The following is a 27,360-nucleotide window of genomic DNA, read 5'->3' as shown; positions in this document are numbered from 1 at the left end:
ACTATAATAGCGTAATAGACTTTCTGTTATTGTGGTTAAATAAATGTAATTTATGGTGTTGTTAGATTGCTGCTAGACCACAACGTAGGGCTGACCCGAATGCTTCGAAGCTTCGACCGTTGCCGTGGTAATCGACCTCCAACTCAATATTCGAATGCTTTGTTTTTGTTTTTTTCTATATATAAGTGTGTAATAATAATATATACAGTACATCTCAAAATAGCCCATGAAGTAATGAATAATCCCACAACATTATTCATTATTCATATTCAACATTAATTATTATTAGTTATTCTCAGACAGATATCTCTGTTTATTGTGTGTAGCGATCCCGAAGCTTTGAATACCTTCGAATATTTCTCACCGAAGCTTCAAAGCCCAAAAAATGGTAATCAAGACAGCCCTAGTTAGGATCATGCATGTACTTATCCCTGAAAATTGGAGAAATTTAATTTCCCTATTTATTTATAGGCCTCCAAGCAGCTGCAATGTTGTTTTTGAAAGGCTAAACACCAACAAATATGGATTGAAGCTGAATATTTCATTATATTTTGTGACTAAGTAGCAAAAAATATATATCTTTGTAAATAGTTTTATATACAGACTTTTGTATAAATTATCCAGTAAGTGTGTTATTATGATTATTTTAGTTATACATGAGCAAATCTAATTTTGACAAACTCAGAGCAGACAAATCCTGGCGCACGAACTGTGATCTTTGGCGCCCGGACCTTAGGTTGGGAACCACTGCTACAAACAACATGTCATGACCCAAGTCAACAGCTTATACATTCATTCTCTTTTTGGGACACAACAACGGTAAAGTATGGCATGTACAGACTAAACGTAAAGATACCACCATAGTGTATCAGTTTGTAAATAATAAATACCTCATTGTGAGGAAAGAACAACCTTTGCCAAGGGTATACAGGAAATGTTCCTACCATTCAATATATAGAATAAATATTAGGTTCCGCTTTAACATCCATAGCTCTCCGTCTAACAAGATCACTATGAACAATTAATCTCAACACTTTTAACACCATTTCACTGTGTCTACCATCTGCAGCATAGCATCCCATATACAGTTAAACAGCAACTCAGCTACCTCGTGTCTCGTTGTGTTGGCTTCTCCTCAGACGAACGAGGTGCCATCAAAGAACTGTTACTTCAAAACATTCGTTATCCGAGGCCCTTAAAAGACAGCATGCTCCGTATTCATTCGGCGGTCGCCATGTCTACAAGAGACAAGAGGGAGAATGAAAAATAGGTTATTTCAGGTGGAATTATACAAAAAATGAAGTAAGAAAAACCTTGTTACTTTATCTACAAGATATTCGCTTTGAATGAATCAATGAAATATTTACTTGAACTCAAGAGAGGGACTATCTTTCATTGCAGAAGCACTGATCAACACTGAGACTTCACTACATGGAAATCATTTCGAGGTTAATATTTGATAATTTTCCCATGATTTCTTTTTAGATCACGTTGTTTAAATGCTGAAAAAGTCTAAATTGATTTGGTTTGAAAGTGAAATATGAGCAAGGGCTAGATCATGCACAGGTGTTTTACCTTTGTACGCATCATAGAGCTGTAAAATATTGATGTAAAGGTTATCAGCAACACTTGAATGTCTAAAGTACGAGGTATCTGAAGGTACTTTATTGTCCCACTTTCTGAATATGTTTCATCATAACATTAAAAAAAGTCCCCACGTGTTCTCCCTTTTACTTTTCTGGTAGGAGTTTATCTTTTTCATCCTTAAATCTACAAAATGAACAATCAGATTTTACTCTTCGGTCCTCACCTCATTGTTTGGTATACAGTGATGGAAGTCCACCATCTCTGAGACTAACTTTTCTGATCTTGTTGTGTAGAGTCGGCTGGGGATCTGTGGAGACAGAGAGGAAACAGTGTTTACAGTGTGCTTCATTAATATATCATAGAACCAGAGGCAATGTGAACAAAAGCGGGCAACAAAACCAATACAGGGATCTGCCAGAAAGAGATCTACAAGGAGAGTTTATCTACAGCTGCTACTGCAGAGCTCAGTGTTAAAACTATACACCTTTGTTGGAGGATAGTGTGTAGCTTAAAAGTTATAAAAATGTGTTTGATTCTGTGAATCAAGGCCTTTAAACAACTACCGAAGGTACCAGAGGACATTGATCTACATTTAATTACCATTAAAGCCACACTGGACAGTGTTAAAGTCAGTGGTTCTCAACCTTTTCGCGACCCCCCAAGAATAATCAGGTTGGATGCACACTTTGACTCTCTTAAATAACACTCAATAAAATCCATCCTAAGGCAAATTATATCACTGGTACAGGCGATGTCATGTAAAAAACATTCCCGAGTCTAAAATATGTTATTTTATTTCTAATATTTTATGATTTTCTCCAAAACCATATGGCGACCCGTTGAAATTATCTCCTGAGGTTGAGAACCACTGGTTTAAGTAACACTAAAAGATGCATCAGACACGTTTGTCAACTTTGATGGTGAATTTAAAGATCTGGATTACAAAATGAAGATGAAACGTATGAAGGATGAGAGGAAGGAAAACAAGCCAATTATTTGCTGTGAGTTTGTTAAGAGCGTATTAGTTTATATTACTATAATTTGAGGTTAGTAGTTTAGTCATTTTGTGCACGTACGGCACGGTGTACCTCAATACTCAGATGTATGTTTTCAATTGAGGCAAAATGTTCCTGTTCAGAAGACTGCTGGGATTGGGAAGAAGTAGAACTTGATGGATATGGCAATGTGGCCACTTGAGTTAAGACACCATCATCGTTCTCAAATAAAGGGTTCACCCTCAAAGAATTGTCAAAGGCACAGGGAGCAAGGGATGGCCTACAACGTAAAGGAGACACAATCACTGTAAAAAGCAACACCCTGAAACTAAAAATGGTTCAAAACATGAAGGATAAAAAGGGGTTCGTACTTACACCAAAGTTACAGCCTTTCTGGTCTTTATACATTTCTTGTTAATGAATATCAAAATGCCGATGACGGCACAAACAAAGCAGAGGCTTCCCACGAGGCAGGTTATAATTAGCGGAGGGTCTATCGGCATCGACACCAGCTCGTTGCAGCGCTCTCCGTGGTAGTGCCAGTATTTACCTACAGGGCACCTGACAGAGATGAGAAAACATATATAGGTTAGAGAGAAGCAGCCTGTAAACACAAAACTTTTTCCCTTTGATAGCCAGGCGAAGAAGAAATATACATAATTATTACTTCTACCATCAGGGAAATAGTGTAACTTTAATAAATACATCATGATGTAGCCATACATTAAATTGCCAACCAACTAAATACTCACTGACTTTTTCTTCATAATTCCACAAGCTTTCCAATTCAAATGAAACCACTTTTCTAATTAAATAACTGAATGTTCAGTGCATTAAGTCTTGCGGCAACATCCTGCTTCAACGTGAGTATATCAAACTAGGAAAGTAAGATGACTAATTATTGGTGTATTCAAGAAATATCGGACATTTAAGAGCTGGCTGCTGAACAACAATAATAATTGTGAGAAACTAATGGATACATAATCGGACTGAGTAATCTTTTAAGCAAGAAAAGTCAAAATTCTCTGATTCCCGCTTCTTAAATGTGAACATTTTCTGGTTTCTTTACTCCTCTATGACAGTAAACTGAATATCTTTGAGTTGTGGAAAAAACATTTGAGGACGTCATCCTGGGCTTTTGGAAAACACTGATTGACATTTTTCATTATTTTCTGACATTTTATAGACCAAACTAATTGATTAATCAAGAAAATAATTGACAATGAAAATAATCGTTAGTTGCAGCCCTAATTCAGGCAGTATGAGAAAAAGAAGTGTTGTAACAGGAGAGACTTCAGAGACCAGGTCCAAAGCACAATGGAGCACAGGAATTTAAGGCAATCAACTTTATTACAAGACTAATGTGAGTCACAGTTCGGTTCAACTGTGATGAAAACGCAGTTGGCGTCGAAATGCTAGTCTTCTAATAAAGTTGATTGCCTTAAATCCGTGTGCTCCAGTGTGCTTTGGACCTGGTCTCTGAAGGCTCTCCTGTTACGAGATTGCCCTACTCTGTGAGCACAGGACAGGCCTACTATTCTTTGTGAAACGGTCGAAGCGTGTTTAACCTCCTTTCTTCACTCAAAAATGTATTTTCTGAACATTAAAGCATGTAAACATGTTCTCGTAGAAACCCAAAATACAAGTATGAACCTGAAAATGAGCATGATATGTCCCCTTAAACATTCATGAGTGTGAGAATGTAATGTTTTTCAGCAGTCAACTCTTAAATGTGGAATGTCCTTGAATGCACCATCAAGAAAAGTCCATGCTTGTGCTTTCAACAACACTATAAAGATAGTTGCAATAGTGAAATGAATGCAAAGTATTTGGCTGCCAAACAAAAAGGAATTTGTAAAGACTTACGGTATGGTCTTTAAATATTTAACAGTAACGTACAGTCTAGTACATTCTCTGGTTTAGAAATGCAAAACCTTTTAAACAAGCCAAGGTCATGCTGTTTGTGTTTTCTTCCATTCGTCAGCTCTTGTGTACCTGCAGGTGGCTCCATGCCCTGGGATTATTTCACACAGGCCTCCATTCAGGCAGTAGTCCGGCTGCAGGACGCAGGTGCTCTGACACGGCAGGCCGTCCACGATGCTGTAGCCCGGATCGCACAGACACTCTGCCTCTTCGGTCCAACTGTTTACGACGCAGCGGGAAAACTCGTTGCAGGCCAGGAACTTACAGGGGTCTGCTTGGTCAGCTGAAACCATCAGAGAGGAGAGAGGGAACGGAGACAAAGAGAGAGGTGGTAGCTCATTAACATTGAATCAGTAAGAGACAGGTGGACACTGCATTAGAGAAATTAAAGGGCATTTAATAAAGGTGTGTTTAATGAGATCACAGACTGTCATGAACTCTCCCAAGCAAAAACATCTATACTGCGCATCACCTACAGACTGCAGAGTGAAGAGGCGTGTTATGGACTCTGACCTTGTAGCATGAACGAGCATGTCAACGCAAGAACAGATTTTCTTTCTGCATGTCTGCATCCTGTAATCACATATAGGACACAACAGCGATGCTACTGTATAAGCAAAGACATTTCACCTGGTTCCACCTCCAAGGAGCGACTGTCAATCTCGATGTCGAGCCGTTTAGACGCCGCGCTGCAGAAGTCTTCGAGCACACAGTGGACAGCTTCTGTGACGTTATAAGGTACCGGTTTGTCCAGTTTCATCTTGCTGTTCACCACGACGCTGCCGTTCCTGAAGTTGAGGATTTCCAGCTGCTTAAATCCGGTTAAATTGGATTGCAGATATGGCAGAAGCTGTGAGGAAGGAAGAGGAATGTAAATTAATTTGTTTTCTTTTATAGTTTATTCCACTATTTTCTTTAAATATTTCAGAGGATGTAGTGAATTTTTAAATGTTAGTTTTCTCTGCAGTTAGTGATCAGTGAGTGTGCCTGGAAAGCAACAAGCAAGATTGATTTCATCTTACAGTGTAAAAAGGGAATCACTCTCAATCCTAGGAGGACAAAGATTCCCACTTGGACATTTAGGTTAATGAAATGATGTCAGATTCCTGCCGGTGTCAAGTGTCAAGTAAAGATCTGTGTCCTCCCGAGAAGAAGACCGGGGCAGCAGAGACCACATTTACCTGCTGTTTTACTTCCACAACGACAGGACTGAGGTTGTCGTAGCACGACTAGATTTTGAATTATTCAGGTCACATTTTACAGTGTGAATGCTATGAATAGTTCATAATTAAATTTTGATGCAAGCATGAAATCCTGCCATTACTGCGCTGACTGTGTAATTAGATCTAGGGTTAGGTTTATAAGCATTAGTATAAGAACACAGAACGTGCTATTTCTAGTCGATGAGGAGCCTGAGAACACATCATGAAAAGATCAGACACTTGCATGACATCAAAGCTATTGCAAGTCCAAAATAAATCTATAATACATCATGTTTAGTGAGGGCTTTTATCTCAAGTGCCTCACAGCAACATATGCATGCTACATTGTCAGTCAAGTATCTCTGCATTATCCCACCTACACTGCCCTACAAAGATAAAATGCACGAGCTAAAGGCTAGCTGGTGAGATAAATCCACACCAGAGCAGTGGCAAAGTGTTTATACCATGCAATGTCTATGGAAAGCTGTGATGGCCGCTCTGAGCTCAGCGAGCTGCAGACGTTTTGATTCTGCAGTAAAGTGCAGCCAAACTAAAAGTTGGGGATAGTTTAACTTTTAGCAGCAAAGTGCAGCCAGAGTACCCGCAGCCGATCAGTAATCAGAGTAAACAGTAAACATGATGACCTATGTTACAAAGAATTTCTTCCCGCCTGAAACACATGAACGCAGAAAAATTTACTTATTGCGGCAAGCTGCACCTCGCCGCGGCCTCGATTGTTTTCCAGCCGATTAGACTGTTATCAAGTCATTAAATGTGTGTTATCAGTGTTTATAAGTCTCATAAACTGTGATTCCACCAAACGTTCCCGGGACTTTTAGTCCTTGGAACTACTTCTCAAGGAACTAAAAGGTTCCTTCAGCCCACTGTTGTCTACATTTCCAGCGCGGTCTAAAGACCGGCGAAGATTCAGCAAATTAGTCCACTGACGTATGAAAAAGCAACATGACATGGGACGAGGGCGGCTGGTGGTCACAGCGATTAACACACTCTGCAGCCTGCAGTTCAGTGAGTGAAAAAAAACGTCCTAAAATTGTCCAAAGTCGTAACTAGAGTACTTCCTTGTTTATGAATGAAGCGGTACACAAGTTAAAGCCGTTTCACCAATCAGCGACAGTCATCCCTGCAAACTCCCCCCCAAAATTTAAGGTACTTTCAGAAAGTACTACCCCACGACCAGGACCTTTTTGGGGGGTAAAAAGGCCCCGTAAAATGTCCCCAGAACTTAATTTAGACCCTGGTCCCTGCGATTGAAACGTAATGAGTTCCTCAAAAGGTTCTTAGTTCCAGAGGAAAGTTCCTGCTGTGGAAACGGAGCTTTAGGTGTGGGTCAGTAGGGCCCTGCTACACCCAATAGTAGGTTTTGTCATCCATCACATGGTCGATCACCAAAAAAGAGGGAATAAAAGAGGACAACAACTTCCTCTAGCAACCGTGTGCAAAAGCGGAAGTGAGGCGCTGTAGAATAGACAGCGCAAAACTCCGTATGGGGTGGTGGTTGGGGGTGATTTAAGTTTACAACATAGTAGGCGTAGTAGGCCTCTACTGACCTACAGCTATGATGCTTATAGCGAGCTGATAACACACATTTAATGGCCTGATAACAGTCAAATCAGGTGTGCTTTCAGCATAAGCTAGTTGCCCTCTAGTACACAGCATCACCAACTCCTGGTTTTAAAAAAAAACATCTGTGCAGTATAATCAAATCTATGCAGCCACATTTTAACTGATATTTTAAATTTGTCCACATTGTTGCATTGAAAAACATTCCCACTGCAGACTCAGAGTTGCAGCTCAGATAACCGAGAAACCAATCTTTTAAGACTATGGACTCGGACTGACGACGGTGGTGATATTGAGGCGGGGAGGAAGTCAACCAGCTGAAGTAATGGACCCTTATTAATGTTCATCGATCTGAACCGCTCTCCTTGCAGCCACTCCACGTCCACTACAGGCGAGGCGAACATCAAACAGCCGCAGTGTGAGAGGGAGAGATTACGATGCTCTAGCTGGCCTGGCTGCCGAGCGGGAGATAAGAGGCCTTAAGGAGCTCTGCTCTGATCGGGTTACTTCACTTATCACTGGCAGACAGTTTACCGAGGGCTAGTTCCCTACAGCTAATAGTCTCTGAGAAAGTACGAGGGTCCAACATCCCCAACAAATGGGCAACAGCCGGCAGAACAACTGGACACACAGCTTGCTGTTTGGTCATCCATTTGTCTCAGTGCAAAGTGTCAAGTACATTAGATTAGATACCAATCTGTAGCTCTGTTAACCTCCACACAAGGTCAAAGCCGAGTTCTTTCACAACAACAAACCTCAGTGCAGTCTGTATTGTGGACTAAGGAACAATAGACAACAGCATGACTGAAACACAACCATATTTTCAGTCTTTGACACAATCACATTTGCGTCTCTGAGGTTACACATGTATCTACTGGTTCTTGATTTGGAAAACCTGATGAAACATCCCTTCTCTGATGTCGGAAAAATAAAAAAAAAGGTCAGAAAGAATATTATGCCGCCATGAAAATGATTTTTTTTTTATGATTTACTATAGCAAGTTAAGTCATTCCAACCTCCATGTCCAATTTTATTGGTTGCTTCACAAACCAGTAGGTACAGGGGTAATGGAGGCAAAGGCAAACAGGGGGAATTGCAAGCCACTGCAGGCTAATGGTTCATATATATGTATACATATGCGACAGTGAATGTACAGTATCACAAATGGGGTCCAATATCCAGCACATTATGTCCATTTAAATGGGCTGCAGAATATGTGACAAGTGTCCCTTCTCTGCCTAAATAGCCCATTTAAAGGAAGATATGTTGACTATTCCTAATGGGATAATAAGATATACGGTAAATACTTACCAGCTCAAACGTCTGACCACAATAGTTTTGCCAGGAAGCTAAATGCATTGATTAAGGAGGAAAGCTGCAGTAACCACGGTTTGGGCAACCATTAAAGGATTGGAGATGGAGTGTTATTTTTATTGTTGTTTGGGATTTTTGCCTGTAATTGTAATTTCTGCCTATGTATCCCTACTACTTTATATTGTATTCTCTGATCCAGTGCAGACATGGTTTATTTCTAGTTATGCAATGAAAACAAATTGGAAACTTAAAGGTGCTAAATACGGCATTGGGAAGCATTTCTATTTCCTCTCAACGGTTCTCATGATGGCGACGGCAAGCCAGCGGCTCGCAGCTACCGGAGCTAACAGTGCTAAACGTGAAACCAATGATGAAAGTACTAACAGTGTTAACCTGAGGGGGGACCGGAGGGTGGATGCTACGCAACGACTCCGTTGGTTGGGACGGCGTTATCAGCTGTAAATGCCGTATGAGCGCAGTGCAGACCGGCGGCCGCGAGCTAGCCAGTGGGGCACGCTCACGTGCACTAAAAGGCACGCGATGTCAACAAAGCACAGAGAGGCTCGGATTACAACACACGCAGAGGGAGAGTGCTTCTTTCTCTGCTCAGGTAGACATTACTCCTCCATATCTTTACATAGCTAATAGTTGTTTGATGCTATATTAATGCTCTGAATATCGTATAATGCACCTTTAAAAATAATTAGGAATATTAATGCATTCGGTTTCAGAATATAAAATCAAAACAAATACAATTTATAACATGAATTGTGAACTTTTCACATAACAAATCAGTGAAAATGATTGAGAAAATGATCTAACACATTATTAAGTATTTATCTTAACCCAGAAGGCTATATCATCAAAGAAACCCGAGCCCATCTGTAGTAGCTCGCATTCCCTCTGCTCCTTGGCATTGCAGCAAACACACAATCCAATTTGTATCGATGCACCTCCTCAGTTTGAGGCCGAGGCCTTTTACGTAACACAGAGCGCAGCTAGGGCACAAGCCTAAAAATATGTCCCCTCCGTCAACCTCGGGGTAAGCCTTGAAACTAAACAGGGATGTCAAGTGATGCTTCTCGCTTTGATGTACGCTAATAAGGTACGTGTTTTAAGAGACACAGTCCCCACCTGCTCGCCAGCAGCTAATGCAAATTAAAACTATTATTTAGAGAAACCAGAGCAACGTTGCCTATTCGCCTTAACAAATACAACATTCCTGCATTGATTAAAAATGTGCATTTACACACAAAATGCTCCAAAACGAAGATCTATTTTATTTCATTGTCTTGTTGCTTACAGTAGCACATATGTCTATAACACCAGATAACCAACACAGTAAAACTACCGCAACATGCATACAGATGTAACCTGACTGATGTCGCACTAAGCAGATTGGAACCATTAATAGCACAATGTGTGTGGTGCTGGAACTGACCAGCATTACTTAAAGCTTCTTACCACAAGTCACAAACCTCCGAGTCCTACAATGACTAAGGCAGACCCGGGTCTCATGATTCAGACTACCCTGGGCTACTTTGCTCTCTACCATGTACACAGTTTTAGCAACACAGAATGCATGAAGCAGCATAACTTTCCTTAGTAAGCCTATTATCACCTCATTCAACACATTAATTAATTAATTCACTCTGTAAATGTATCTTTAAGGCTTCAAAACATGCACAAATACACAGGTCAACGTCGTAACACACACGTGAGCAACAAAAGTACAAAAATAAATTCTGGATTTTGTTGGTGAGAAACTAACTAGACACATAAACACAAACATATAGTCCCATAACTGATAGATAATAATGAGTGTTTGCTACATTATATGATACACGGCATCTCTATAGTATATCACACCAGAGAGTTAGTCTCTTGCTAAGAGTAAGAATAGAAGATTTATACCACTCTCATTGTGTGTCCACCTAATGTAAGGCCACAGCCAGCAGCCAGTTACCTTAGCTTAGCATAAAGACTGGAAACAGGGGGAAACAGCTAGCCTGGCAAATTTTCGTGGTGGCCAAACCATGGAATTATAATTTCTGGGTCCGTCACGTGACACCATTGGGCCAAAAAAGACTGAAAGATTTTTTTTTCCCCACATAAATAGCCCTTATACAAATCATTAGGTCGTAAAAGCACTCATAGCCAAATCCAGAGTTATTTTCGTGCTGCCGTTTATGTGATTGAGCCCGAGACCGATGCTGGGCCAAGGGCTGGGGTCGTGTCTAGAAGGGAGCCCGCAAACCGTGAAATCTGATCTGAGAGCTGCAAAAACTTGCAAAAACTCTGGCGAGAGTCGCTGCCTGATGACCCATTTCATAAATATAGGCGCAACTTAATCTATTCCGTGCACTTGCAGTGCAAAAGCTCAGAAAAATTGACCTCGTTCCGGAAAAAAAAGGACGTTGGTTTTTCGTGAAAGTACTCATGATAAAAATAACAGTTTAAAAAAATATATTGACAAAAAAACAAAACACTGCCGGTGTGTAAAGGCCTTTAGAGGTGCTGGTAGGCACATTTTGTTATGTTTGGACTGAGCTATGCTAACTGTTTCCAGTCTTTATGCTCAGCTAATCTAACTGACTGCTGGCTACAGCAACATGTTGAATGGACAGAAATGAGAGCGATATCAATACTCTCATCTGTTGTACTATTCTTTTACACCATTTTTGCCTCCTTACATTTCCACTCAATAGCAGAAGCCTCTTTTGATTCTATAGCCCAGAGCTTTGGACAAATCCCTTACAGACACAAATTGAACAAAATGACTGAAATATGAGACAAACAGAATCTAAACAGTCTCTGAAAAAAGCCAAAACGTTAGCACAGTTCAAAAGGCACAACACACACAAGAACAAGCTCCCCAACATTAGAACTCACAGATAAAACCAACAGACACGAGCAGCTGCAGCAGGAAGGTCTAACGTCTATTATGAGGACAAAAGCAAAGCTGCAAACTAAAGCTGAGTACTTCAGAAATGTTAGGTGCTTTCAGATTGTTAGATACTGCATTTCGAAAAGGTTAGTTAAGAAAATAGAAAGGTCATGCTCTCTCTGAGGCATTGGAGATGTAGTTCCAATATGGAAAAAAAAATACCGGTATGGAGGCTAAAGTCTTCTGTCTCCCAGGCCCAGATTTACTGGAAGCTCCAGGGTTTGGCGAGTTTCTGGACCCAGAGTGCTGTGTCTGAGTGAAACAGAATAATTTCTTTATACTGTTATTATACACAATGGCTCAAATTAAAGCAATAGAATACTGCAGATTTGATCAAGAATTTGACGTCACTTTAACACTTTTATAAAAAAATAAATTTGCTGAAGAAAAAAAAAAAATTATTATAATTTACTGCTCATTTTAGGATTTAAAAAAATGTGAGGATAAGGCTTGCTGCAAAGTGCATCCTCACTTGCGCAGAACAACAAGATTAAGCACCAACTTGGGGCTACTGTAAAATACTTCTACTCTTACTAAAATATCATCTAAAACCAAAGTTTAACAGTATATACTGCACAAATGTACTTTTATCACACATTTCAGCTCGGGCTACGAAAGCAAATATGAGAATGAAGCATGCAAAAGCATGATATCCAGCACAAAAGCTTGTGTACCTACCAGCTCAAGAAAGGTATTCTCCAGTGATTTATACTCTGAGGAGCTCTTGTTGAACAGGCCATCAGAAAACATCATGTTAGTGACCCTCAAGCTAAAGAAAACCACTAACTCTTTGCCCTTATCCACGGCGGTTATCAGAGGGGTGCTGACTTGTCTCATGGCCGGTGCAGCCGTGGATTCGTACGGGCGTTCGTCCGACTCGGAGGGGAATCCACTACCGCTCTCTACTTCCAGAATTTCGGTCACTTCCGGCTCCATCTCCATCCCGTTCTGACTTGATCCTACATCGTTTTCAACGTTTGAGCTCTCAGGAGGCGGGTCTGTTGAGACCGGGGTCGCTCCACTATGCCCTCCGCTAGACTCATCTCTCTCCTCGGGGGCTTCGCCGCTCTCTGCAGGGGATGGCAAAGACTCCACATCTGTTTCTGGTTCAATGCCTTGGAGATCATCCTCATGAGATGATAGTGTAGAGACTGGGACTGCTGCTTCCATGACGGGTATCTCAGTAACTCGGGGATCTGTAGACTCTGGCAGGTCCAGATTAACTTCAACAGGTGGATTAGGTGTATCCGTGATAACTTCTTCTGGTTGGAAGTCTGGAGTTGCTAAGGGAAGGTCCTCATTCTGATGCTCTGGATGTTCCCCACTGACCACATCAGCTGGTTCAGGTTCTTGTAAGATAAAACATATCAGAAAATAAGTTTTATGATCAGAAGGAGTTATTTTGTGTATGAAAGAAATATACAGGCACTGTACACTAATTGTTACAAACACTCATGCATCATGGTACTAGGGCTGTGCCAAGTAGTTTGAAGTGTCATTCATAACGTTGACATTCAAATTCTAACTCAACATTTGAATGCTGCGAAGCTATTACTTTTTCTTTCTGGCTACAAGTCTCCCCTTTACAGACATGCCCACATGCAGTTTGGGGCAAGTCATAGTCAAGTCAGCACACTGACACACTGACAGCTGTTGTTGCCTGTTGGGCTTCAGTTTGCCATGTTATGATTTGAGCATATTTTTTAATGCTAAATGCAGTACCTGTGAGGGTTTCTGGACAATATTTGTCATTGTTTTGTGTTGTTAATTGATTTCCAATAATAAATATATACATACATTTGCATAAAGCAAGCATATTTACCCACTCCCATGTTGATAGTATTGTTATAGCATTAAATACTTAAAAAATCTCCCTTTAAGGTACATTTTGAACAGTTAAAAAATCGCAATTAACTATGGACAATCATGCGATTAATAGAAATTAAATATTCAAGCGATTGACAGCCCTAATTAAACTATTTGTAGAACTACATTCCAGTGGGGGCTGCGTAGGATTGCTTCCGACTTATGTGATCCAAACATTTATAATAACTCCAGAGAGTTGTAAAGTCCAAAGTCGACGAAATATTCTGCTTCAATTCATATTTGTTGGCGTTTAGCCTTTCAAGAACAAGATTTTCACCACGGCCAAAAAACTGTTTGCTCTCCCGCTTGCTGCAGAGGGAGACTGGAAGCAGAGGGAAACAGCTAGCCTGTCATCACAGAAGTTGCTAGGTGACATGCGTCTCTGCTAGTTACACATTTACCCCAAACTCAGGTTGACAAACCTGAAACATTTGGTATCTTTGGAAACGCCACTCGAGTTTAAGATGAAGTTCTGCAGGTTCGAACAAAGTTTGGCTGCACAGCGTGAGTTTGTAATGACTCGACCACCAGCAGGCCGCTGCTTGTTAATGGGTTTTAATATGATGTCTTGCCTCAGCAGGGAGCGTCTCCATGCGCAAAACCAAACCATCGAGTCTAATTGAACTGCCATTTCCATTTCCTATGAGAGGTGAGTTTTTTGTGCAGATATGAGTTAGCAAAAGAAAAAATATATAGGTCACTCTTTATTTGGACAGTCCAGTGCTGATATTTACTATCAAGTGAATTTAACGTGTCACTAGAAAGTCTGTGGAGTGTCATGTGACACTCTGCAATAGTGTAAAATTGAAAAGGTTGAACATGTATTGCCCAGTTAAAGTTACTCTCTGTTGGGGATAATTTTAGAAGTGTGGCTGGTGTTACATAATATGAAGATGTACAGAAAAAAAGGATAAAGAAACGTCTTCACAACCCAGTAGGCGTGGATCAATACTAGACTAATCAAATAAAGTGTTGTTAAATGGTAAATAAAATAAAATGAAGCACTCTTTAAGTTCAATCAGTTAGATTAATTTAATCCTTAATTGTTTTTCATCCAATCCCAATAAGCAACTTTCTGGCTCTTTTCTATTTTCCTACTTTTATCCAATTACTTTTAGATATTTAGTCATGTCTTTAGCATCATCCACTCAAATAACATTAACTTCTCCTTCTTATTTTTCTAGCCTGGGGATGTGCTCTTTTTATAAACCCCTATCAGCTGTTCCTGTATCTTGTGTCTCTAGACCATAACAGCATCCTCCCACTGCTTTCCCACCATCAGCAGAGTCAAGACTCGATAGCAAAGTGTGGGTTAAGTTGTGGTTCGATCCAGAGGTTCTTCCTGTTTTCTGTCAATACCTCTAAGTGGAGTCCAAACCTCAATCTAATGTTTTGCTACTCGATAAAGCGTCTCTCCTGATTGAACTTCGACATCCTGCTTTAAAAACAACATTTAACCTGAGATAGCCTTACCGTCTGTCACCTGTTCTTCGGGTTCAGCCTCACCTCCGTCGTCATGCTCAGTCGGTGGTATCTCCTCCACCTCTGGCTCTGCTTCCTCCTCCTGCTCTGTGATAGTTTCCAGTGTTGTGTCTGATGATGTAATGTCACCGGTCCCCTCAGCAGCATCTTCTGATGATTCCTCCCCTACTCCTGATATTAAAGGAGTCTCATCAGTGACGGCAGAAATGCTTTCTGGGACGATGTTTGGGATAAAAGGCACAAAGGTGTGTGTTTCTGGTTTGATTGTAGAAGCTTCCAAATAGTTTTCTATCACTGCCAAGAAACTTTGGGTGGGAGCATTGTCCGCTGCGGGCGCCTGTGTGGCGTCGTCCCCGGATACGGTGCTGTCCCCGGATACGGCGCTGTCCCCGGATACGGCGCTGTCCCCGGATACGGCGTTGTCCCCGGATACAACGCCGTCCCCTGATACAACGCCATCGCCTGATACAATGCCCTCAACGGGGTTTATGCCGAGCTCTGCAACTGGATACACTGTGGTTACTGAAAAGGAAGAGTTAAAACATTTATACGCCTTTAAAATCACTAACATATTGTTTTATTCAGTTAAATGTGATATTGTGCTTACCAGCCTCAAAGCTGAGCGTCTGTATGTCCAGCGGTTTTAAGGCCTTTGTGATGATGTGCTTCAGCTTAGGACCATTCACATCCTGGTCCGTCTCAGGCTCCTCAAGACCTTCAGGGTCATCGTTGAGCTGCGTTTCTCCGTTAAAGACCACAGCGTAACGCACGGACACATCCTCTGAGCTGATCGACACAACACATCATGTTAGAAACCCTCATAGCAGACAGGCCTCACTGGTAATGGATGTCTGCTAAGGCAGACATTTCTGAGTCATATCCCAAAAGAGGATATTTTTGGGGGATGTTAAAGTTCCTCTTGAGACTTGAGCGCTTCAATAAAAGTCACTTCAGGGGATAAGTATGAGTCTCCTATCTTATTTACTGTGTTGTTTTTGTCAAAATCAATCATTATTACAAAGCATAATTACAGTGCCAAATCTTTAAGAAAACCTTTAATACAACTATACCTACCGAAATCCCACAACACGAATCTCTTTGAATCCTGGAACTTTTTGGAACACACGACGCATCTGAAGAAAAGAAAAGCAAGAGAGTGGGAAGAAACATGAGCATTTTCTCTCATTTGGTTTGGCATTATTGGGCTTTGCCATCCAGTAAAAAACATGTATGTCTATATTTATTGATTTTATAGCTGAAGGATCAAAAAGTTGACATTTTGAAGATATGTTCATTGGACATTAAGAAATCAGCCAATAAAACAACATAGTACATTCGCTGCAATGTACACTCAAGCTGCAACGATTGGTCAACTTTTCTTTGTCATACACGATAGTAAATATCTTTGAGTTTTGGACAGTTTGGTTGGACAAAACAAAACGTTTTAAAACATCACCTTGGACTGTGGTAAAATTGTAACCGATGTTTTTCACTATAAAAAAAACGATTAAATGATTATTTGAGAAAATAATCTGCAGGTTAATTGACTATGTGAATAATTGGTAGTTGCTGCACATGTGTCACTGTCAGTTTTGCAGTTAATGGACCCAAACGCATGACTTGGTTAGACAGGTTATATTAAACAAGGGTTTGTCAATAGGCGGTTAATCCAAATGGCAAAAGTAACCACAAGAAGAAAGGCATACGCCCGAGGAAATCCAAAAATGCACACATATGGTCATAAGAAGCAGAATGTGAAGAGAAGCAGCCTGTTTATTATGTGCTAGCGAGCTGATTAGGGGATTGGGAACAGGTGTGCATCTAGGTATGGAGGTCAAGTGATGGCTAAAGGTAGAAACACTGAAGACTACTGCAGGGCAGGGCAGGGGAAAGCAGGCTTTGAAATGACGGGAAGAATTAGAGGTTGGCAAACTGACAACAGATAAAACGTGTAGGTAGCATTAAGAGTTGGTAGTAGCCATGACAGCTAATGAAGATACTGATGTTTCTTAATCCAGCAAGGATGAGCAACAATTAAAACGTGTTGTTAAATAGAGCAATAATGTCCATTATCGTTGCAGACTTGACATTAAAGTTTCAAGAATGAACCTGATTAGTATTAGTGCACACTGTTCCCATTTCTTTGTGACCATATTGAGAAAAAAAACATCAAAGCATGGTGGAATATTTTGCTTTTCTGTGGTCGCACTGTTCAATTTGTAAAGCCAACATTCAGTCCTTTAAAAAAAGAGCTGTGTTAAGAGCCTCTGTCAACGCCTTCTTAGTCAGAGATAATCTATATGATTAGATCTTACTATTTCAGGCTTGTGGTCATTTGGAAGTATTACTTAAAGTCCCTTGGTTGCAACCTTAAAGCTGTTAAATCAATCAGGGTGAGATTTACACTTAACAATACAATGCCGTAGAAGCTGGCGATCAAATTGATCTCATTGTAAGACACTTTGCATAATGATACAACACTGCTGTGAAAGAAGGGAAGAATAAGGGGAGATTGATTTAGGCCAAGACTGGTTGCACCCACCGAAAAGGTTGAGCAACCACGGGAAAGGCTGATCAAAAAATATATGAATACATAAATAAATAAATAAAACTGCATCTTTAAAAACAATGCAACTATTTGCAACCAGGAGCATTTCCTCCGCCGCGACCGGCTCTAGGTCGGCTTGGAAAGGTGCAAGTGTAAAGGTGGTTTGCGGCTCCGTATTGCTCCTGACCACAACAAAAAGCAAGCGCAATAAAAAGTGATTTTGTGACAATTATCACCTCGGTGAGTTTCGCAAAATTATAAAAAAACATAAATTTCCGCCCATGCAGGTAACAAAATAAAATACATACATCTCACTTGCTTTTTTTCCTGTACAATATCAGGGTTTCTTCACCCTCACTAAGATCTTAACAAGCTTTTAAAACATAGCTCTGCTATCAAGGGGGTTCCTGTGTTTGTAGAAGGGCAAAGAAGCAGACAGCTAACATTTACTATGGGTCTGTAAACTCTCACTTGGCTCTCACCCTGTCTGTGAGCTCTCGTGTGATGTCATGGTACTGCGCTTCTGGGTCACTAAACAGCTTGCCGTACTCCGGGTCCATGATGGTGACGCTGAACTCGACTATGTACTCCTCATAGTTCTCCTTGATCATGTTGGGGTCTTCTAGGATCTGGCAAAGAAAAGCCAAATGGCAGTGTTGTTAAGACTAGTGCCACCTGATATCACTGGTTGGTTCTCAAAGTGTGACAGGTGGGGAGTGCGTGACCAGGGGGTAAAATGTGACGCGGAATTAATGTTTTGACGTTGGAAAAGTAAACAAATTGGCCATAGCAATGGTGTTCATTCAGACAGGTAGCCTGTACTGTAGGTTTACAGAATTGACAGATACTTGACAGGGACAAAAAGAAAAACAGAAAATGCTTCGGAGACAAACAAGACAGAGATCGAGCGACGCTGTAATCTGTAATTGCCTCAGTCCAAAAGTCAAAATGTATTGAAAAAAGAGAGATGTAATAATTTCAAAATTTTTTTAAATGTTTTTATCAAACAAAATATTCTGCTTCAGTCCATATTTGTTGGCATATAGCCTTTAAAAAAAAATGTAAAAAAACCTGTTTACTCTGCACGTACTAACAGGGCGGTGCAGCAACAATCCAACAGCACCATAAATTACATTTATTGAACGACAATAACACTAAATCAGATTTATAAAATATGACGACAACCATTTAAGGTGAGGCAATGGGTTAACTTACCTCATTAGCCTCCGTTGGTAGCAGAAATAGTGGGGGTGTCCAGGTGCCTGAGACAAAACAAAAACTGACTGTTTAATTTATGATGCAGTTATGAAAATGTATTGTGTAATGCTGAATTCATTAAGTAATTATTGGTGCATTAGTCTTCAACTCACAATCCCTTCCTGACTCTGTGGTTACAGCGATAACTCTGGAAACAAAAAGATATTTTTGTTATGAATTTAATTAGACGATAATGAACATTTGCTGTACAAAATTCGTTAGTTAGTCAAGAATCCTTATCCTTAAAACCAGTATTTATTTTGGCCTAATATCCCTTTTTCTGGTTGGGGTGGCAAAGCTTTAGTTGGTCCGAACATCCTTCTGAACATTTTTAAGCAGAGGTGCTAATAGCTCCTCTGATGCTTTCATTGCCTCCGGAAATAAAAACACTGCTAATTATTTTCAAATTATTTATCACTTTGCACTGTTAAAGTGGTAAATAATTGGTAAATAATTTACCACTTTGCACTGTTAAAAACAGAAAAAACATTTTTCCTATGAACATGTTTCGGTTTAAAAGCGTATTCTAAAACAGGTAACCCACATTGGACACAAAATTTAAGAAGGAAGTTTGCACTTACCCTTCAATTTCGCCATACTCAGCTACTCTCTGGAAATAATAAACAAGATATTAACTGTCACAGATTTACTTGACTTGTCAGTGAAGGTATTTCAGCTGTGCTCTGGTGCCGGACTCACTCTGGCCACCAAGTCCAGATGCTCCTGAGAGCTGCTAAAGTTCTGGGCCAGGTCGTCCATGCAGAGGTTTTCATGCTGGCAGGTGTAAAGCCAGGCGCTGTACTCCTCTGAGTTTGGGACTCTGTCCAAGAAGATCCGAAACGCTTCCCAAATCGCTTCCTGGCAAACTGAAGACAAGTTATATCATTTTGTGGACTTTTTCTTTTGACTTTCTCAGATAATATGAGACAATACATCAACATAAAGGATGACTAGACTTGACGTTACATATATTTGCAACAACAGGAAGGAAATTGCTGTATGGAGAAATCAAATGACGGATAAAGAGGATTGTTGGTATTGATCTTGGCATCTCTGCATGTGGGGAGTTTGCTTTGATTTAGCGATTAATCTATAAGATTATTGTTCCCCTCAGAGAAATATTTACATATGAATACAAAGCACATAACAGTCTACTATGGCACAGCGCTACAATAAATCACAAAATATATTTAACGCGATATAATTGGGACAGCACAAAAAGGTAGGAAATGCCTGTTTCAGTAAATGTCAAACTGTATATTTAAGTCTTTGCATGTCCATGACATTTTTGTGAATATTAAAATCATGAGCACAAAGCGCCCCTGAAGCTACGATATGTTTTATCTGCCTCTGCGGGGGAAACATGCTCCACATTGTCCAATATATTGATGCCTGTGGGAAATTTATTCTCTGACAAACTCATTTCTGCAGCGACGCGATTACCTCCAATACACCAAATGAATCTGCCTCATTTTAAAATCATATGCCACAGCAGCTGTTGTGGAACAATTTGTATTACTTTGCCATTGTAACAGCCAAGGTGGCAATCGTTGCCTCTTGAATCATCCACAATTCATCGCTCATGGACAAAGGATATTTGCATATAACTTCATTATATCAAGTGCTTCAGTATGTGTATCCCTAAAACAATTTCAACGCATCATTCAGTGGCGTCATGTAAATGTCACCAGGCTCTAAACAAGACAAATAAACACCTATATTAAGCTTCATGTGATAAGATTTAGTGAATAATACACTTTTGACATTCATATATAAATGCATGTTTTAGGAAAGGCTTATTTGTTTCACTGTAAGATGTCATAATTATGCATAAAGTTAAACTTCAAAAAGTTAATTCACATCAAAGAGCTTACCTCTGAGCTTGTAATAGGCCCGATGGCTGCCGATGACTGCTTTAATCGTCTCCTGGGGACACACTTGGACCCCCGTGCTGTGGATCGCCGACCTCTTCGTCCGGTGTCCGTCCTGCTCCGCTCTGACATCTGTGGTGTGTCTGATCGGTCTGGAGGCTTCTAGAAAGTGTCGGTACTTCACATCCCTGAGTCCAGAAAAACCGTGGTCATGTAGGTCTGCAAGAGCAGTCAGTGAAGAAACAATCATTTTTTACAGTATTTAGTGTGTGAAGTAAACATAAAACATGTGAGCACTTCATGATAGGTAGCTGAAATGTTGTTGACTATCAAGTAAGTGTGAGATTTCTCACTCAGAAGTGTTTCCATGGATGATTGTTATAATTAACAACTGATGGTTGACAACACAAAGCCGAAGCACTCATTGCAATGATTGCTCTGTAGTTGGAGACATACTTCACTATACTTAACTTAAGGTGAATGGTTTGTGTTAGTTTGGAGTTTGTTTCTTTGGTAATTGCAATATTAACAGCTTCACAATACAATTACTTGTTACATAAATGTTGCAGACAAACAAATCTCATTTTTCTACCATAAAGGTATATTTGATTTTTGTTGATGTAGCATAGACCGTATCTACAGTAAGAAGTGGACGTAGTCACCGTGACGTCACCCATTGGTTTGTAGACTGTCGTTTTAAAGCCTCAAGTTCGGCACTTTGGCCATCGTAATCATGTTTTTGGCCATTGCCATCTTGGTTATTTTGCAACCAGAAGTCACACGAGAGGGTGGAGCAACCGAGCGCTGACTAAGACATTTTTAAGCGACCAAAACTTTACAATTAACTTGCATGAACTGAAAACACACTGTGAAAGGGTTAAAGTTTTAAGACGACGAAAACACGGACAACTCCCAGACCGGACGATGCCGTGGTAGCGACCTGTCAATGACAGGGTAGCCACGCCCTAAAGCATACCCTGCTTTATCGTCTAATTTACTCAAAGTGGGATCTGTGAAGTAGCCATTCATTTAAAACATGTTGTCTTTGTCCTTATGAATGAAAGCAAAACCACAATTGCAAATATTATTTGCTGCTACAAAACACTACGTTTGCATTATCACAAGCAAAGCAAAGGGTCATTATAAAAGGGGCACTCCACCAATTTCACACATAAATATCAGTTTAATTATCACAGGGCGTCATACTCAGCCTGTGAACACAGCAACAACCCTGAAGATGTCACAGTGATGTCATCGGGGTTATCTCATATTGGGCTTGAGACTGTTAATGAGACTACATATTGACAGAAAGCTTGTGTTATGAACTCTGTCATGGAGACATGGGCATGGTGGGTATAATGAAACACGCTATTGAGTTGCCCACTCAAGCCCAGTGACCCATTGCTACAGCGCTTCACTGTAAAACTGATGCAGTTGCCGCTGCATACATTTTTACCACATTTCCCCTAGATTTATGGCGGTGAAATACTAAATCTACAGTAAATGGAGTTCCCTTTAAATATCTAACTCTGTTAGTCCTGTAGGGTATACCCAGGATTTACGCAGTTAACACCAACTGTACTAAGGAGTATTCAATTTGACACACACTTAATCCAACAAGTTACCTAATGGCATCTGTCCAGCCCTCTTGCTGTAAGTGAACTACTGCTTGCTGCCTATAAACAGCATTACATACACAGAGGGTCTCTGAGTGTCTATTTTGGGACAATTTAGCAGAAACAAATCCTCTGTATGTGTGATGTTGAATCCCTTTAAGGTGCACTGAGTTACTTGAGCTTTTGAACTCACTGTAGTGTACAAATGTCTGGAGACTGAAGCTTTGAGGAGCTGGTTTGTGACCGGAAGGTTGTCATTTTGAATGCTTGGTAAGTGCACAGATGTGTAGAGAAAGCGAATGAGTAACACTCTCTTCTCCCTAAGGAGCAGTTGCTGAGATGCCCTTGGGCGACTTCACCCAGGTTGCATCACTGAAGCTGCTCAGTTGTCAACAATGTAAGGATGAAGTTGTGCTGGGCAGCGTCCAGGTGTGGATGTGCAGAGATGCACGCATGAGGATTACAGCTGGAAAAAGGATGAGCGTGCACAGCAACCCTTCAAGAGATTAAAATGAGGTACAGGTGGATCCAGCAGATTTTAGTGGTAAACAAAAACAACCACGCCACACGAAAGCATTCAAGCAATAACAGACAGAGACAGGACTATTTCCATAAATGATAGCACTGAGATGCAGCACAAATTATGATGAAAACTGCCTCAATCTTCTGATCATCTTAGTAAAGAAAACAAGCTCAGCCACCATGTTGACGCATTACGGGAAGGTAATTCCACATCACAAGCCGGTGTGCCAGTCAACACTCTCTTACACAGTCACCACATTGAACAAGGCTGTTTTAGAAGAAAGGGACTCATTGTGATGCCAGGTGGCAAACCTCAGAGGACTTTCTAAGCCAGGATTTATGAGTCCCAAAACACAGACTTGAGGTCATCGGACCCAAATAATAGACTGTGCCTCCTCTGGATTAGGGAACAGAAAAATAAAAGGAACAAGTGAGTGTGAATAATATAATCACAGTTATATTGGCATCTTTTATGCTGCATTTTTATGAAGATAAACAAGACAAGAAGGGTAATCTTTGTGCATTAATACAGCATCTCCTCGATAGCTATTAAGTCGTGCTAAATGAACGTATGTCCAGCATGGTGATCACTGGACCACAAGCAGAAGAACAATACAGTCCAGAGACGGTCAAGCAAGAACATCCTGCAAACGCCAAGTGTGTATTTGCATTTTCTATGAGAGGACACAATATCATAAACACATGTACAAGCTGATGCAATGCAACACAAGAGCCCTGCAACATTAACTAATATACAGTATATAGTAGGGCTGTCAATCGATTTAAATATATAATCGCGATTAATGTCATGATTGTCCATAGTTAATCGCAAATTGATCACACATTTTTTATCCGTTCAAAATGTACCTTAAAGGGAGATTTGTCAAGTATTTAATACTCTAATCAACATGGAAGTGGACAAATACGTTTGCTTTATACAAATTTATGTATATATCTATTATTGGAAATCAATTAACAACTCAAAACAATGATAAATATAGTCCTGAAACCCTCACAGGTACTGCATTTAGTATAAAAACATATAGGCTCAAATCATAACATGGCAACAGCTGTCAGTGTGTCAGTGTGCTGACTTGACTATGACTTGCCCCAAACTGCATGTGATTATCATAAAGTGGGCATGTCTGTAAAGGGGAGACTCGTGGGTACCCCAAGAACCTATTTTCATTCACATATCTTGAGGTCAGAGGTCAAGGGACCCCTTTGAAGATGGCCATGCCAGTTTTTCCTCGCCAAAATTTAGCGCAAGTTTGAGTGTTATTTTACCTCCATCGCGACAAGACATGGTATTGGTATTTGGATGTAAAAACATAAATGAAAATATAATACGGTTTGCATTAACCCCAACCCTACCTTTTGGATTTTCAACTATTTAACTGTCCCAAAAAAAATGTGGGCTATGGAAAATTGTGATTGGTTCCTTATACTATTTTTTTAATCAAACATAAAAAATAATTGAGATATATACCAATAATAAAAGTAATCATTACTTATAATAAAATAACAATAATTATGTAATAGATAAGTTGGAATTTGAATGATTAGCCTACATTTATTCTCTCAGAGTTTGTTTGTGTCGTATTCATTTTGTTAAACATGTGATGTTACATGTCATTGTACTGTGTTATATTATTAACCAACTCAATGCTGAAACATGGAAACATCATTGTACCTCTCTCACATGTGTTGTGATGGAGTAGCTGGGGATGCTTAAAATTAGTTTTGTTGAGACTGACAGAGATGTGTGTTCAACACTATAAAATATTATCGGTTTGTGGTGGTTGTTCCATTGCATTATACGTATAAGTATGTGTTGTTGACATTGTCCTCCTACAGTGTATGTTGTCTAGTATAACTGTAGTAGGACTGCGCATGCCTGCTGTGCTACTAGCCATTATTCAGGAATTACAATTAAATTTCAAAACACAGGCATTCATTGATATTTTCAGTTACATAAATGGCAGAGGAAGAAAAGAAAAAAAATGAGTTAATCACTGTATTACACGTAAATAACAACCTCCACAATGAACAATATTGTTTTCCTCAAATCCAAATTTGGCCCGACACCAAGAACATGCAAAGAATGTGTGGGCATTGACATTGCAGCCAGTAGCTTTGTGGGCGAATACCCCCCGTTTAGTGTCCGTCAGGCTGACCCATTCACCCGACAATGCTTCCATTCCAGCAGGTCAGAAGGTGGCCTGAATTTTAGCTAAATCATGTGTGTCTCCATTAAAAGTCACGCCAGCGAGACAGCATTTAAATGGGTTTTAGGAAATCGGTAAGCTTGAAGCCTGACTTGCACATGCAGAGACACGAGGGCCTGAGCGAGAGGAGGGAGTGTATGAGCGGACTTTAATGCCCAGTGCAGCCGCAAAAAGGCCTCACAGCAGAATTACAAGCCAGAAAAGATTAGCGTCCTGCGACACTGGGAACAGAATGGCTTTTGTTTCCTTCAGGATAATGAGCTCACCCGGGCACATCACACTGAACAAGACAACCAGTGCGGATGCGGACGCAAATGCTATCACTGGTGAAATGATGCTATCTTCCTCAGTGAGCATCTATTATATGTCTCGGCCCGTTTAATTCATAGTGAATATTCATGACCTTCAAAGTGGCTCGCTGGCTGCTTGACATTTTTCTAAAAAATCAAAGATCTATTTGAGGACGAGCTAACATTTTGTAATTTGCAGAGAGAGATATAAAAATACCAAAGTCACACAATTTTAAAACCCTGTTGCCCTTGGAGCGGCTCACCGCCTATTTAAATCTCCTGTGATGCAGTATAACCTTCACAGGTGGTCACAGAAAAGAATAATTTGTCAATAACTAAACATAAAGTAATGTGGACTTTTTCATTTTCCAGGTTTTTAAGTTCAGTCCGTCTTGAGGATTACTACTTTGATATAATTACATCTGCACTTGCTAAATGTGCAGCCTTAAAGAGTTGGCTTGTTGAAACTTGCAAACATGCAACTACTAGAACCTTCTGTGTGAAAACAAACAGCATCTCTTTCTACAATAACACAAAGGCAATTACTGAAAGAAAACTAAGTGAACTTACCTTTGATTCGACTTGCTTGGAGGGTAAACAGACACAAAGTGAGGAATAGTCCTGATTTCAAAAGCATGATGGGCTAATTTATGTGGTTTTCAAACCCAAAGTTATCATTTGTAAAGAGACTGTTGCAAACAACAGTAAAAAAATCCTCTTTATCTTGAGTCCATTAGCAGAGTGTGCAACAGTCTCCTCATCTGTGCCGACGAGGTCTTGTTAGCGCGCACCAAAGGAGGGTGTCCAGTCCACTCCTATCTGTGCTCTGGCTCAGTTCTTCAGCAGCAAGTTAGCTCCTGGATGCCGCTGGGTCCCTGTAGACAACCGAGGTGGCTGCATGGGTGGACGAGCAGAGGGAGCGAGGAGACGGTGGACGGCGAACGGATGGCGTTTTGGCTCAGGAGTTTCCTTCAGTGTGACAACAGTGACGAGGTTAAAAATGCAGGCTCTGTTTTGAGTCTAATCCCTTTACCTTCTTCTTGCTGCTTGTAATCCCTGCGGGGCCACGTGGCCTCATCCTGTTAACCACCTTCTGGACCCTCATCTGTCAGCCGAGCAAACTTCGGGATCTGCCAACCAGCCAAGACCAGATAACTACTCCGCACATTCGCCCCAGACACCCAGACTCTTTGCGTGTTCTTACCCACCTCTACATGCCACTGTCTGACTGCCTAGCTCTTCCTCTTCTCTCTCTCTCAGTTTAGATTCCTCCTTCCTGGGCGCTCACAACAGCACCAACAAATCCCTGCCTCTCAGGCCAGCAATTTTGGGTGCCAAGTGAGGTCAGGGCTTGCAATGTTCATCCAGCTTCCAGTCAAACAATGTGCCTCATTCCTACTCTAGCTGCACAGCCAAGTTCAGGCCTCTCCTCTCACTGTAGAGAGCAGTCAACATCTAACCCTGCACCTTCCTTTCTCCTGTTTGTTGGCTGTTGGAGATGCACCTGTCTGATCCTTTTTCTCCTCCGTTATCACTGTTACCTGTGAGATGGAGGAACCAATGAACTCCACTTCCTGAGGTGTCTTTTTGGTGCTAACTTATTCCATATTTGTCCCATCCAAAGATATTTTTGCTTCACAGAAAAAAAAAGCAGGATCAGGGTTGCCTCTGTTCCTCTCTCTGCAGGTTTGGGTGCTGAAGGTGATGTCTCTGCTGATAGAAGCGAGTAGAGACAGTGGAGGCTTGTGTGGCCTCTCTTGTTATGGTGTATCAGGGTGGGAAGGCCCCATGTTGTTAGTCTCCACCCTCGCCTCCTCCTGTGAAGAGGATTAGCTGCCCTTGGTGGTTACTAACAATTAGCTGCAGTAAATAAGCCTCTTCAATAGCAACATAATCCATCTAGGCTGTTTTCTGACATACTAATCTGAACCTTTAACTAATGATTGACACATGTTGAAGCAGTATTATTCAGTTGTTTGACTAATTGGAGGCAGAAGTTGTCACGGCATAACATGTTCGCAAACAACTCCTTTTTTCTGCACGTTCCTGCTGAACTGTTTGGGAAACTGTAATTTTATTATTACAGTTCATTTCCTCTTGTAGAAAAAAATCTCAATTTCCTGCAATTTAG

The 27,360-nt window shown here is 40.6% G+C and overlaps 1 protein-coding gene across 2 annotated transcripts; it reads right to left on the bottom strand.

Moving 5' to 3' along the window:
• Window positions 1-637: 637 nt before the first annotated feature.
• impg1b (interphotoreceptor matrix proteoglycan 1b) lies at window positions 638-26,898 on the bottom strand. Of its 2 annotated transcripts, XM_037747502.1 has the most exons (18): window positions 25,800-26,898; window positions 20,577-20,792; window positions 19,402-19,568; window positions 19,284-19,312; window positions 18,816-18,850; window positions 18,661-18,707; window positions 17,928-18,074; window positions 15,972-16,030; window positions 15,505-15,683; window positions 14,889-15,419; window positions 12,228-12,898; window positions 11,712-11,801; window positions 5,136-5,355; window positions 4,578-4,788; window positions 2,958-3,143; window positions 2,676-2,862; window positions 1,811-1,894; window positions 638-1,238 (listed from the first exon to the last, which is right to left on the bottom strand). In XM_037747502.1, the coding sequence occupies exons 1-18, from the start codon at window positions 25,864-25,866 to the stop codon at window positions 1,155-1,157; spliced, it is 3,210 nt and encodes a 1,069-aa protein (XP_037603430.1). In that variant the 5' UTR covers window positions 25,867-26,898; the 3' UTR covers window positions 638-1,154. The 2 variants fall into 2 exon arrangements, with proteins under 2 accessions (XP_037603430.1, XP_037603431.1); XM_037747503.1 differs by lacking the exon at window positions 2,676-2,862.
• Window positions 26,899-27,360: the final 462 nt, after the last annotated feature.

Source organism: Sebastes umbrosus, chromosome 16, assembly GCF_015220745.1.
Source record: "Sebastes umbrosus isolate fSebUmb1 chromosome 16, fSebUmb1.pri, whole genome shotgun sequence".
In the NCBI taxonomy this organism is placed as follows: domain Eukaryota; kingdom Metazoa; phylum Chordata; class Actinopteri; order Perciformes; family Sebastidae; genus Sebastes; species Sebastes umbrosus.
The sequence above is the reverse complement of the archived record's forward strand: the minus strand, read 5'-3'. Positions and strand labels throughout refer to the sequence as shown.